The following is a 13,768-nucleotide window of genomic DNA, read 5'->3' as shown; positions in this document are numbered from 1 at the left end:
TAGATTGTATTGGTTTGGGAGCATGACAGAGAGAAGTTAAGGAAAACTGCTAGGTTTTAGCATTAGAGAATTGGACAGGTATAATTGCAGGTTTAGCCACTCTTGAGCTAACCTACTTCACGTTAAAACCAGAATGTGCCCTTCACAATAAATAAGACACCAAGGAACATGCTCTGGAAGGCTTTGTGAAAGACACGTAGAAGCAAAAAGCCCCTATACCATGAATGTATAAAGGAGACTTGTTCATTATTAACACACACACACACACACAGTCCGCTAGTAGGAAATGGCCAAATAAATACTAATTGTTTATTTTTCTTTTAAGAAAAAAAAATTAGGTTTGCCTAAGGTAAGGAAGGGGCTCCTCATGACCCTGTACAAATGTTAACAATTCTTAAAGGGACCTTGAGAAATCTCTGCACAAATTGAGAACTTTATGACAAAGGATATTAGAATTTTAGAATCCAAATAAATAAATACATATACACCTAGGATTGGTCCACAGTGGTTTTCACTTTATTTATTTATTTATTTTTGGATTTCACTTTAAATACAGTAGAACCTGTATAGTTAACCACCTCCCTCCACTGACCTCCTCCTTAAGTTGCCCTAATTTTCATAAACTGGACATGAGCCACATGTATGTATCAGTACAGTAGGCCTAGTCCCTTATGTTGACTACCTCCTTATGTAGACCAGTTTGTTACAGTCCCTTGAGTGGTCACCTTACAGAGGTTCTACTGTGTATTAAATAGTTCTTGTCACTAGGCAGAGTTCTTTTACGTCTATCTGCACTGCTCTTGCTTCCCCAGTAAGCTAGTAAGGTGTACAAAAGTAATCCTACCAGTAACAACACATTGCATTTATTTAGTTCCTTATGGATTTCAAACATGCTTTCTCATCTGTTTTCTCTTTGAAATCAGTCCAAAAGTTGGCAAGAAAATAGTACTAACTTGGTTCAGTTTCTTTCAGCAACTATGATGAAACCCGAGGCCAGGGTGGGGGAGGTGATGGAGTGGAAGGAAGCACGTAAGAACTACAGCCGGTGCCCAAGAGCCGCAGCAGTAGCCCTTGCTGTGACAGGTGTGATGTCACAGGGCTGCTGTTGAATGTGCGTGAGATGTTCCTGAGTGCTTGACTGCTGAGGTCGTTTCTTGGTCCCTTGTTTTCACGAAGTACATATGCTGGCTGGTGGCCCAAGGAGTGTTCACTAGCTATAGAGCAGTCACATCTGTTCACACACAGTTCTGTCTGTGAGACAAAAACCTTGTCAGTTTTCCTTGACCTAGCTCTCTCCCTTACTCTCCAGTCCAATATGAATTTTATCACTGTAGTCAAGTTGATTTTACAGACTTAGAATCTTCACCTTCATTTACATTCTTTTATTTCATTCAACTATCATATAGCCCTTTGACATTAGGGTATTTCTTACCTCATTTTACAGAAGAGGAAGCTGAGATCCAGAAGTTTGATAACTTGCCCACGTCCACATGGCCAGCAAGGAATGAGGCTTGGATTTGCCCATAAATCCAACTCAAAATCTATTTTATCTGACTTCAGAGGCCAAGTTCTTGATGATAACAGCTACCATTAGTTGAGTGCTTATCAGGTTTGTGGCGCTGTGCTGTGGGCTCTGCCTGTATGACCTCATTTCATTTTCCCCACATAATTTTATGCTAGTAGTTTAGGAAGGGTGGGAAAACAGAGAAAACAGAAGTGCAGAAAGTTTATGGAACTTGCCCAAGGACACACTGCTCAAGAGTGAGTTGACCCAAGCAATTCGATTCCATATTCCAAGGTATTGCTCAGGATGTTAATATACTTCCCAAAATTGGGATTCAGAAAATTTAAAACATTTGTTGAGGAGCATAGGTCTGGTTAGGTACAGGACCAGAGCCAAGACCTGACTCTTCACATGAGATTATATTTGAGTCATGCCATGGTCTTAGGCCTTTCTCTTCTACAGACCAATTATACCCTCCCCTCAAAGCCTGTCACCTCTGACATCACCCCAACCCTGTTTGAGTCCCTGCCACTGCACCTGGCGCCCTTCAGCTATTCCCAATGCTATCTGTACCTTCTCCAAGGCTGCCGCTGCCTGTGTGGGGGAGGAAGCCTCCACCTCCCCTGCCACCCACACAGCCCCCAGTCCCTAAGTTGATCTGCTGTCTGCTGCAGTTCAGACAAACTTATTACTGTACAGTCTCGGCTGCTAATAACTAAGGGAAATTCACCCAGTACCATAGTGACTTCCTACCTTTTGAAACCAGACATTTCAAACTAATAGAGCCACAGTCTCAGACAAATCCTGCCCATCCCCCTCACTGATAAATTCTACTCTATTGGCTGTAATGCATTTCTTACAGATGTTTTAAGTTAAGATTGGGAAAGCTGTGTTTTTACTGGATTGAATCATAGCACTTGGCTGACATGTTTTGGCCCTTCATATATGCCTTAGATTTATCAGCTAATTACAGACACTTTGAGAGAATAATATAGCATGTGTTTATTATGACATACTTTGTTAGTGTATCTTTGTGGTCAAAGATCCACTGATGTTTCCTTCACCGATCTCTGGTTAGGTATCAGAATTGATTCTAAAAGGTTGGTTCAAACTCAGGAACTTACGTGGATGAAAATTTTATGTATGTGTTTGGGGAATGGGAACAGTATTAAGTCTACTAGCTCTTTTTTTATTCCTGGACTGTTCTGAAATCTTTAGCTGTGGATGATAAAATTATTTATGAGATGTTAAATTCCTGAGGAATTGTATTTAAGACATCAAAAAATAACTGTGTTGCTCTAAGGCCACCGTTTAATTCGGTTCTCCTTCTGGGTTAGTCCTGTTTCGTCACACGTGGCCTGTTTGCAGACTTGTGCCTGTGGACAATCACAGCAACCCCTGAAGTGTCCCATTAGACAGGAGGAACATAATGGCAGCAAGTTGGTCGGGGTCGGGGGCTTGGAGGGAAGATAGACAACCATCAGAGTCCAGGCAGGCAGTCTGAGATGAGTCCCCATGCACCAGGATCCTAGTAAGCCCCAGTCCCAGCTCATTGCTATATGATTAGGAGACCAAAGAGACTAGATGGAGCATAGGAAAAGAGAGGGGGGAGAAGCCAGCAGGGAAACACGAGTGCCCAAGATGTATCCTTGGTGTCCCTGATCCCAAGTCAGACTGACAGTGAAAGGAAACCACATGCTCAGTGTTGACACCAGGCGGCCAGAACAAGGTGTGTGAGGACCACTGACTGACAGATGGGCAAGGATGTAGGAGTTTGGAATATTCCCTTCCTGCCACGCTCAAGATAGGCTCAGGGACTAGTAAGGAAGACACAGCTGCTCCCATGCCTGGTGGGGGGAGGTGTCTGGGTAAGTGGAGGAAATAAAGCAAAGGCTGAGGGGACAATTTACTTCCAACTGTGGGATCAGGAGGAAGCTGAAAACAAAAGAATAAAGTACAAAAATGCCATGAAATTGTATAGAGTAAAGAGAAAGTAGCTGGAAAAATCTGAATTTTAGAATTGTCAAAGGAAGAAATGCTACTTTTTATGACTTGCAGGTGTATAGAGTTAGCTAAAATTCATGGTTGTAAGACAACCCATTTCAATAAATAAATTATAATGTTTTGGCATCTGTATCTCAGAGAAAGGTCTTCTTAAGCATGTTTTTTCATTTCCTTTCACAATGCTTCTCTATAAGGATGCCCAGATTTCTCTCTGGAATGGGTAAATATTATCTCTTCTGAGAAACTGGTTTGTTTTCATTTCACAGATTGAAAAGTTCATAAATATTGTCTGTCCTTTCCATTTGCTACTAGAAACCTTGGAAATAAATCCACTTTTTGCAAGGAAATAAGCTCCTCACAGCATTTTTTTTCTATGATCTTCTTGCTCCTTGCATCATCGTCTCCTTCTTTTCCCTTAATCTGTCCCTCCTGTTTTAAATTATTGCATCTTTTATTTGATTGCGTCTTGTGGTGTATGTGTTACTTAAGCTGGAACAAAGAAGCAGATATAAATAAATATATCAATGCAAATAAATGGCTGTTTCCCAATGCTAAAAGATGATTTGTTCTCTTACAGGTTTTATATTTTATAATTACATCATTAGTTGCTTTAACAAATGCCCCTTTCGTGACTAGAGAAATGGTTGCCATTAGCCCTCTGAATCTTCTCAAATTCCAGATTAAGTAAGCCCCAAGTAAAGACACTATATTTGGTTGGAAATTAACTCAGTGTCCTATACTTGTTTAAAATACCTGGCTCACATTCTAGAATCAATATGCAACAAGAGGTAGGATTCATAAATGGCAGAGCAAAGCTTAAACACTACTAATCAGTTGCCCTGCTCTGGCCAGAAGCCTTAATTATCAACTTCCTACACAGTCATGGGGTTCTCTGACTCCATTAAACCTATAAGACTCTGGTGGACAGGAGTACAATGCCATTTAGTAAGGAGTGAGGCACAACACACAGTCTTCTAAACTCTTTTCACAATATCCTTCCAGACTTTTCTATTAGAAAGGGAGTAATCCTACTGTGCAGCTCCTGTGAAGAGTTGACTCTCTCCATTCTGTCTCCAAGTTACTCTATTATCACTGTTATTTTTTAGTTTTCAAGCTCCCTTTGTTCCAGTTAAAGAAGTCTATGTGCATTTCTACTTTCTCACTTTGCTCATGTCTTACCCTACCTGGACCCCCACCCTCCCCTAACTCACTCTCCTTCACTTGAACCCTCCCTCTTAGCTCCCACCTCTTCCAAGAATCCCTTCCAGGTGTACTGCCCCCAGTGATTTGCCCGTGAACTCCAGAGATCTACCATCTGCCCCTTTGCCCTTGATAATGGTTTGCCATATGACCAACCATTATCATTTATCATTTCAAATTCAAGTTCCATTTGCACAACTCTGTATTAAACCTCCATGAAACTAAGCCTAGTATATCTTAGGCTCAATAAATATCTACCAATGGAACAAATGAATGAATAATTCTATGGCTTTTAGTCCCCCAACAGCATCTAGCACATTCTGGCTCATTCATTAAATGTTTGGCATTGATGGTAGTAGTAAAGTTGTTACTCTCTCCCTTACACCTACCCCCACTGCAATCCAATGTCCTGCACCTTCCTACCTTCCTATGTCTATCTCAATAGCAAAAGCAAAACCGTAGTTCTCTCTTTGAACAAAATAAGTTGTGCATTGACTTTTTCATCTCCTCTCCTCCTAGATTTTGAAGAAGTCCTGCATTGAAATTCTAGCAGCTGAACCATCTACCATATGTGCAGGAGGTAAACTAAAATTAAATGCTAATCACTTTTATACAAATTAATTATATTTTGAGTTCAAATCATGTTTGTTTCCTTGGTGGAAGGGCAAGGGAGTGGAGCAGGAAGGGAGAGGGTAAAAGGAGGAGTAGAAAAGGCTAACTAAATTTGTTTCTGTAAAAACAGAAAAGAAAGAAGCACATGTCTGATGTTTGGAAGTTTGAAAAAAATCTGTCCAAATTCTCTCCTTTCATGGAACATACAAGGGAAGTGTACACATGCTGGATTCCCACATCAATACTGAATACTGAGTCACCATCAATAAATACCCTGCCTCTGGGTAGAAATGGATTCATCCTCGTGACAGCTGTGCCGATAGGAGACAATCATAGTGTTTAAAAGCCACCCCTAAAATGTTCATATATTGAAATAAAATTAGGTGGTCTGGCCTTTCTGCACAACTTATATATTGATCCTAATTGTATAATCCACCAGTCCTCACACAATGGTGTGGCCAGCTCCCGGTAGAGACCCCTTATAATTTTGTCTTTAGTATAGGAAATCTCTGCTGTATACAAAGAATCAGCCTTCCTTGAGTCACAGTATTTTCTCTAACTGATCAAAATTGGGGTCTTGCTCTTATTTTGTATTATCACTCACTGCCTAAAACGTCAAACATGCTGGCTCTTCTCATATAATTCCTGACAAGTTCCCCATCACTCTTCTTTCACTCATTTAAAAGGTAGTTAAGCACCTATTGTTAAGTACATGCCAGGCACTATGTGAGGTGCTGGAGATCCGAAAAGAATAGACTCTGCATGAGTCCAGGAACTTACATCTTTCACTGTTGAGAGTTCAATGTTGGTGTCACCTTTTTGCCTCCCAATATACCAAGTGCAAGTTATTAATTTACCAACAGAAAATGTGTTATACAACCCCGATAAAATAGTAAGCATTGAAGGAAGAACTTTCAGGCCTTTTCAGACACTATACATTTCAATGTTTATGGCTTATTTTATTGGCATACATAAGAGAATCCCTTGAGGATTTCGTCCCAGTTTCTTGGCTGTATTTTAGAACAGCTGGAAGACTTTCAGAGAGTTAGATGCACTGAATAATCTGTGCCAAGAGCAAAGTATTATGTATGTATGTATGTAAATATATGCAGTCATTAGCAACAGTTGGTCACTATTCGGAGATATGTATTAATTTCCCAAAGAAAGACAATCAAAAGAGATTACCTACTAACCTTCAAATAAATTGCTCCCTAGCAACACAAATGACGGGTAAATCCAGAAAAATCTCTTTGAGAAAAAGAATTCAGAAATCATACATTTGCAAAATTGACAGAAACATACAACCACATGACCACAGTGCCAAGACCTGATAGGGGCCCAGGCAGCGAGAAGTGTCAGTTAGGCTTCATACGCCTCAAAGCACCTCTGGGCTTTCTGCACTTCAGGTCGAGTAAATAAGTGGGGTATTTAGATTCGTTAAATCTTGTGTAGCATTCTTAAGTATAATACATTTTTAATAGCTACCTAATGTTAAAATAGAAAACAAGGGAGTTCCTTAATTGTGCAATTATCTATCCCATTCATGAAGAAAACCGAGACTTTCAGGTCAGTAATCCTTTTGTGTGTGTTGCAACCTTGTAATGAATCAGAAAGTCTAAAGACAACACAATTTCTGTTACTTCACTAGCACCATCAGTTCTCCTCCTCTAGATTTCTAGCACACAGAGAAGGAACTTTATTTCTCTCCACTTCCCACTGCCTAGTAGGGCATCTGGCACTTAAGAGGTGATCAGCAAATGTTGACTGAATGTCTTGATACCACATGTATTGCATCAAAGAACAAAGTCGCAGATGTTTGCCTCTTTGACCCTTCTTAACTCCTCTCATCTAACCACATGAAGTTAAAAATCATACCTTTGAACTGTTGAATTAAAATAAGTCAAAATTAGATATTAAAAGCAAAAGATAGAACACAACCAAAATAAAAATCTTAACCACATGGGCAATAGAAAAATATCTTCCTAAATAATTGTAGACTGAAAAAGTAAACTAAAGTCTCCTTTACATACCATTAAGACGTTCGAGACAATTTAAACACCACATACGTAAACTAAACGAACATAGCACAGAAATACCAGAGTTCATAAGATCTGGTCCTATCATAGATATTTATATGTTTCTTAGTAAATGAAAAATAAAAAGAAAGAATTAAGTAAAAGATTTTTTTTAAAGCTAAGGAAAATACAAGAAAAGAAGGTAAAAATGTATCAATAAGTTTAGACTAATTAAAGTAATTAAATTGATAAGGGCTATTTCTTTGGTAGAAATAGATAAATCTGATAAATCCAAGCTAAGGGATCTTTTCAGATATTCTTCAACTCTGCCTTATGTGCAATATTTCATATTTTACTTAAATAATAGTTTTCCGTACCAGAGTAAACTGTCCAATTCTATTTCCTTTATTTCTTATAAAGAAAAAATTAACACAAAATGCAATGATGGAAGCTGGCCCTAGGTTTTGAAAAAGGCAGGTTCCTTTATCTCTTGAGCTAGAATCATAAAGGTTAAAATACACTGATCACAGAATAACATTACTAAGAAGAAAATGAAACTTGCAGAAGACAGCCTTACATCCTTCAAAAAATAAACTCACAAAGTTACATCAAAAGTTCTCACATGCATTTCCTGCAACGTCTATTGTTGATGATTCTCTGGGGTGAGCATGGCTTTCCTGAAGCATGAAAACCTATTTCATTGTCTGCACTACAAATGCGTGTCCAATAGAGCAAGGCATAGCCCCTCTGTGATTTTCACTGGGCTACTTCAAGGATCCGGGGATTTTCCAGGGATTTAGATGAAAGTGCTTTGAAGAGCATAAACTATTACGCAAAAACAAGATGTTATTATTATCATCAGCATCACTTTAATAAGGATTAAAAGGCAATTTAGAATTGTGATGCTAATAACATCATGTCTAGATGCGAAAAGCATGCTTGTGTGTTTCTTCACTAAAAGAAGCTTGGGGAGGACATTAGAGAGTTCAGAGTATCTACAAAATGCTCAATTAACTCAGTGATTGAAGGAGACAAAAATCAAGTAAATAACAGATGGTTCACATCTCTAAAGTATAATGGTGGGATCAAGCCCTAGACAAATAGGCGAGGAAGGTAGAACTTGCTTTTATCAAAAACCTTTCCTCTCAGCCCCCTCCCCTCATTCTCTGTGAATCCCTTCCTTTCCTTGGCCCCCAGACTAGCCCCTGCTGTGGAACTCCACCCAAGTCTGCCCTGCCCAAGACACTCTATGCATGACTGCGTTCCCCTAAGACAGTGATCTCAGCTGGCTCTTATCGCCAACTCAACACCAGCCACGGTTCTGACGACAAACAGCTCTTAGTGAGGCAGCAAGATAAGGCACTGGGTAGGCAGGAGAACCAAAACCCAGCACAGCCCTTTGTATGCTGGGCTGCACATAACAAGGTGAAATTTAATGTGGCTAACATAAAAAGTATTGAACTTGAGTTCAAATAGCCAGTTTCGTGTACAATCAGATCTAGGGACACCTGACTTAGGAATAGCATGCAGTGTGGGAAGGGGGTGTTCAGAAAGGAGTCTAGTCATAGCTGTCTTGGCAACCAACAAGAATGCCTCCCAACAACCATGACAAAAAAAATCTCAGGGTGCATCAGTAGCCATCCAGCGTCCAAGTGAAGAGAGCTAATAATCCTACTACTACATATCAGACCACGGTTCCCCACCCACATTTTCAGAAAGACATGTCCTTAGGGGAAGAGCTGATGGATCTAGGAACCTTACTAATAATTCATTCACAGATTTTTTCTGTGTTTTCTTTTCTTCTTTTCCTTCTTTCCCTATTTCTTTCTCCCTTTTTTCCTGCCTTCTTTCTTTTCAACCATTCTTAGTTCCTTCTATGTACCAACCAAGGTGAAAAGATTTGAGTACAAAAAAGCCCACCCCCCATGAAACTCACTCACTGCCTGCTCTGGGAGATAGTCCTATGTTCAAGTAAATGACAAAGCCATGCGTTAAGCATTATAGCAGAAGTTTTCTCAAAGTGCAGTGAGAGCACTAATGAGATTCTTGTGGAATGAGAAAAGACTAAAGAAACCACAGAGATTGAGACAGAGAATTGAGATACTCACAAGAACATCTGCAGTTATTTGGAAGATTCCCATGCAGAAAGGAACTGGAAGGTTTAGTATGTATAGCTTCAAGGGACCACCGTGGAGAGGTTAGGGAGGAATTCAGTGAGGCAAATTTTGGCTTAACATGTGCTACTTTTATAACTAAAGCTTTCCAACAATGGAGTGATGGTCTGAACTCTCTACCCATAGAAGCATGTGAGCAGTGGTGAAAGGGCCATCTGTAATCAGATGCTATCTGGAGGAAACCTCCTTTGGGTCTTCTTTACTTTAGGTTTCTAAATTCATACTTCAATTGCAGTTAAGGCAGGCAAGGTATTAATGACTGATTTTCTGGAGTACTCCTGGAGCTATTTTCATTTTAACAGGAAGTCTTAAGAGGGAGAGGAAGTGAAGAGAACATCTAATCTGCTGTGATCAAAAAGAATTCCAGTGAATGTCATTGTGGGTGAAATTCTTTGTGGACAGGGAGGCTTCCCAGAGCTCCTCCACTCTCAGAGGTTATAAACTGCAGCCTACAGGGCATATCTAATCTGCACACCTGTTTTTAAATTTATTGCTAACATTTGAAAATCTGATTTCACCTAAAAATTCAGATTTTCACATTTTCTTGAAAAATCGGACAGAACTAGACCTGTATTTATCACCAGCTAATAATTATTAGGGCCCAAATGACTTCCTTTAAAAGAAACATGCACTCTGTCCAGTTCACCATACTCCTTACCATTCTTTTTGTTACTCCTAAACCCAGCATGTGGTTTCCATTTAGCTTTGTGCTGATGTCACTGTTCTAAAACACGTCAGAAGTCACCTGCTGTGTGGAGAGCCTTTATGGCAACTTTGATATTACCTCCATGTAGGTAATATCAACTGTTTTCCTTCGAATGCAGACTTTTTTAGACTTCTGCATATTTTAATTTAAAATGTTTGCAGATTAGCCTGTGTAATTAGGAAAATTGATCCATGGTTCATCTGGCCTGCCTAATTTAGCTCCTCTCTAGGAAATGCACCCCGCGCCCAAGCAGAGTCTTCCCCAGGCACAGTCAGTTGGCTTCGAATTTGCGTAGTTCACAGCATGCTGTGTAAGCAAGTACTCCAGGGAGGAACTAATTGGAAGCAACTGTGCCACTTGCCAACTACTCTACATTCAAAGTTCTTGTACTCAGAACCAGAAGTAAGTTGTAATTACTTCTGTAAGAAGCAGTCTATTACTCCTATTGTGTTTCCCATTGTTTCTGATAAAACTGGGTGAGGTAGCACAAAAGGAAGGTGGGTTGGGGCTTTACAGTCACCATTTGGAAATCAGATGCTTAAAACTGACACATGCAATACCAAATGGTGATTTCATTTCTCTCACTTTTCATTGTTTTTCAGAGCACTGATGCCTGGCCATTAGGCACTTCTGAATGGATTATTTCATTCTCTGATTGGTCTTTCCTTGTATTTAAAGATAATTTCTATGTGGGGGAAGGACCCTTTGTATACTGTTGATGGGAATGTAAAACAGCATAACTCTTTGACAAAGGTTTCCTTAAAAATTAAATACGTAGCTACCTTATGACTTGGTTATGTAACCAAGAAAAAGGAAAATCTAGTCCAAAGACTCAAGTGCACAAATGTTCATATCAGCTCTATCTTTAATAGCCAAAAACTGTAAACAGTTCATTGACATGTGAATGGATAAACAAAGTTTGGATTAGCTATACTGCAGAATAGTACTCAGCAATAAGAAGCAATAAACTAGGCATAAATCTCAAAATAAGTGTGGATGAGCCCTAAAATAATTATCCTGAGTAAAAGAAGCCAGGCAAAAAAATTACTTACTGTATGATTCCATTTACATAAAATTCTAGAAAATGCAAACTAATATACAGTTACAGAAGTTAGTGGTTGTGTAGGAGTGGAAGTGGGGAGGGGCAGGAGGAGAGATTACAAAGCTGCACAAGGGAATTTTGGGGGGGGTGGATGTGTTCACTGTCTTGACTGTGGTATTGTCTCATGATTGTGTACATATGTCAAAACCTATCAGCTTGTACACTTTATGTGTAAGTTATTCTAAGTCTATTATACTTCTGGAGCTATTTGCATTTACATCAATTATACGTCACTAAAGCAGTTATAAATGATTAGCTATAAAAGAAAAAACTTCTGGGTGGTGTCTGTGGCTCAAAAGAGTAGGATGCCGGCCCCATATGCCAGAGGTGGCGGGTTCAAACCGAGCCCCAGCCAAAAACTGCAAAAAAAAAAAAAAAAAGAAAGAAAGAAAAAACTTCTGTAATAATTTAGAAAGCATTTGTTATACATCAGTCTCTGTATTGTAGATGGTATGTGCCACATTAAGCATCTATTAGGGAGCAAATTCAGACTGACTCACAAGATGAGCCAGCAATAATTTGGCACAAAAGTCTTGGGTGACCAAAGCAAGTAGAGAAAATACAGATCCACAGCTGTTCTCATTTTCAGATACAAAGATAACAGGCGAACTTTATCGAGGTAATCTCCAAACTATGTGTTCCACATTTCCAAAAATGAAAAAGGAATAGAAAAGAGAAAAGCAAAGAAATAAAAGAGAGAATAAAAAGGACCAAGATTATCAGACCACTCACTGACTTTACTTTTTTCTTTTTTTAAATTGAGCTGTAATTCATGTACTATAAAACTCATCCTGTTAGAAAGTACAGTTCAGTGGCTTTTGATACATTACAAAATTGTACCACCACAACCACTGTCTAATTCCAGAATGTTTTCACCGTCCCAAGAAGAAACCTCTGCCCATTCGGCAGTTACTTGGCATTTTCCCTCCCTTCAGCCCTGGAGGCTGCTAATCTACTTTCTGTCTCCCTAGATTTGCGAATCTGGACATTTCCTATAAGTGCAATCATGCAGTATGTCGTCTTTTGTGTCTGGCTCCTTTCATTCGGCAGAATGTTTCTAAGGTTCCTGCCTGTTGTAGCATGGATCAGAAGTTGAGTTCTTTTTATGGCTGAATAATGTTCATTGTACTGGGCTATTAAGAATAATGCTACTGTGAACATTTATGCACAAGCTTTTGTGTGGATGTGTGTTTTTATTTCTCTTAGGTATATATATGTCTAGGAGTGGAATTTTGGGGCCAGGTGGCTGTGTTTAACTTTTTGAGGAACTGCTAAAGTATTCTTCAAAGAGGCTGTACCATTCTCCATTCCCACCAGAAATGTGTGTGAGTTATACTTTCTTCACCAGAAGCTGGTATTGTCCATCTCCTTGATAATAGCCAGTCTAGCGGGTATGAAATAATATCCCTGTGATTTGCATGTTCCCTCATGACCAATGATATTGAGCATCTTTTCTTTCATGGACCTTATTAAGTCTCAGAAAATACACCAAGATGAAACCTGACTAGCACCTGAATAAATGACCACTTTGTCCTCCTCCTTTATTTCCTTTCTATGCCAAAGTATGTTGTTGATCATTCATTCAATGAGCTGATACTGAGGCCAAATTAGTCCTGGGTTAGACAAAGCCAAGCATTCAGAAGAAACAGAAATGCTGGCCTTTATCATCAGGAAGCTTTCATCCTAATTGGGAATAAAAGTGGCAAAAGAATTGTAATGAACCTTGAAGATACCTTAAAGGCTATGCACCTTAAAGACTAAATCAAAAACCATTTTCAGGCTTATATTTCCTCCCTAAAGCCCTACAGTCTCTAGACACTTCTTGTAGAAACTGTAACCAACATGCAAGTTGCCTAAAAATGTTTAGATGTACATATTTTGAAAGATGAGGTCAGGGCTTTGCAGATAGCTTTGGTTCTGGTGTGTTCTGGTTTTCACTTGCTGGCAGATTCATTGGACAGGGTTTGTTATGTAATGTCTATGTGCCAGTCAGACTGCTGGGTCAGATGTTTGGGCTTGTCAGACTGAATATGGGCACTAACACAGACTCTGCACCAGGCAGGATAGGCCCTCACCTCTGCTCTGCTGTGCACCCAGAGTGTCAGTCATTTCCTCCACCTTCTCCCAGGCCTAGGGGGTTAAATGGTTTGGTTTCCACTGTTGCCACATCATAGATTCCTGCCGTCTTTCTTCCTAAACTCCCTGAGGTTGGGCCAAGCAGACACGTGTGTAGCCTCTTTTATAGAGGATTTAGCAACTGAACTGGTAATGTTAGAACATGGTGTTAGAGAAGAGAGTTTGGCGTGTGGCCTGCATTTCCATCTCCTCTCCCTCTGCTGATCTTTGAGGAAACAAGAGAAGTAGGCATAGCAATGAGGGAGAAAACATTTGGAATCAGCAAAAATATCAAACAGCAGATTTCTGTATGTCTGGCATTCTAACTGGAAACAG

General features: G+C 39.6%; 1 protein-coding gene across 1 annotated transcript in view; it reads left to right on the top strand.

Annotated features, from left to right (window-relative positions):
- Nucleotides 1-13,768, top strand: part of ANTXR1 (anthrax toxin receptor 1) — a 241,927-nt gene that overhangs the window by 73,037 nt on the left and 155,122 nt on the right. The window contains exon 9 of the mRNA XM_023515283.1: nt 5,228-5,288. Coding sequence (XP_023371051.1) covers nt 5,228-5,288 — 61 coding nt within the window. The remainder of the gene's footprint in view (nt 1-5,227; nt 5,289-13,768) is intronic.

Source organism: Otolemur garnettii, unplaced genomic scaffold, assembly GCF_000181295.1.
Source record: "Otolemur garnettii isolate 467f Iridium unplaced genomic scaffold, OtoGar3 scaffold00068, whole genome shotgun sequence".
NCBI classification, from domain to species: Eukaryota; Metazoa; Chordata; class Mammalia; order Primates; family Galagidae; genus Otolemur; species Otolemur garnettii.
The sequence above is the reverse complement of the archived record's forward strand: the minus strand, read 5'-3'. Positions and strand labels throughout refer to the sequence as shown.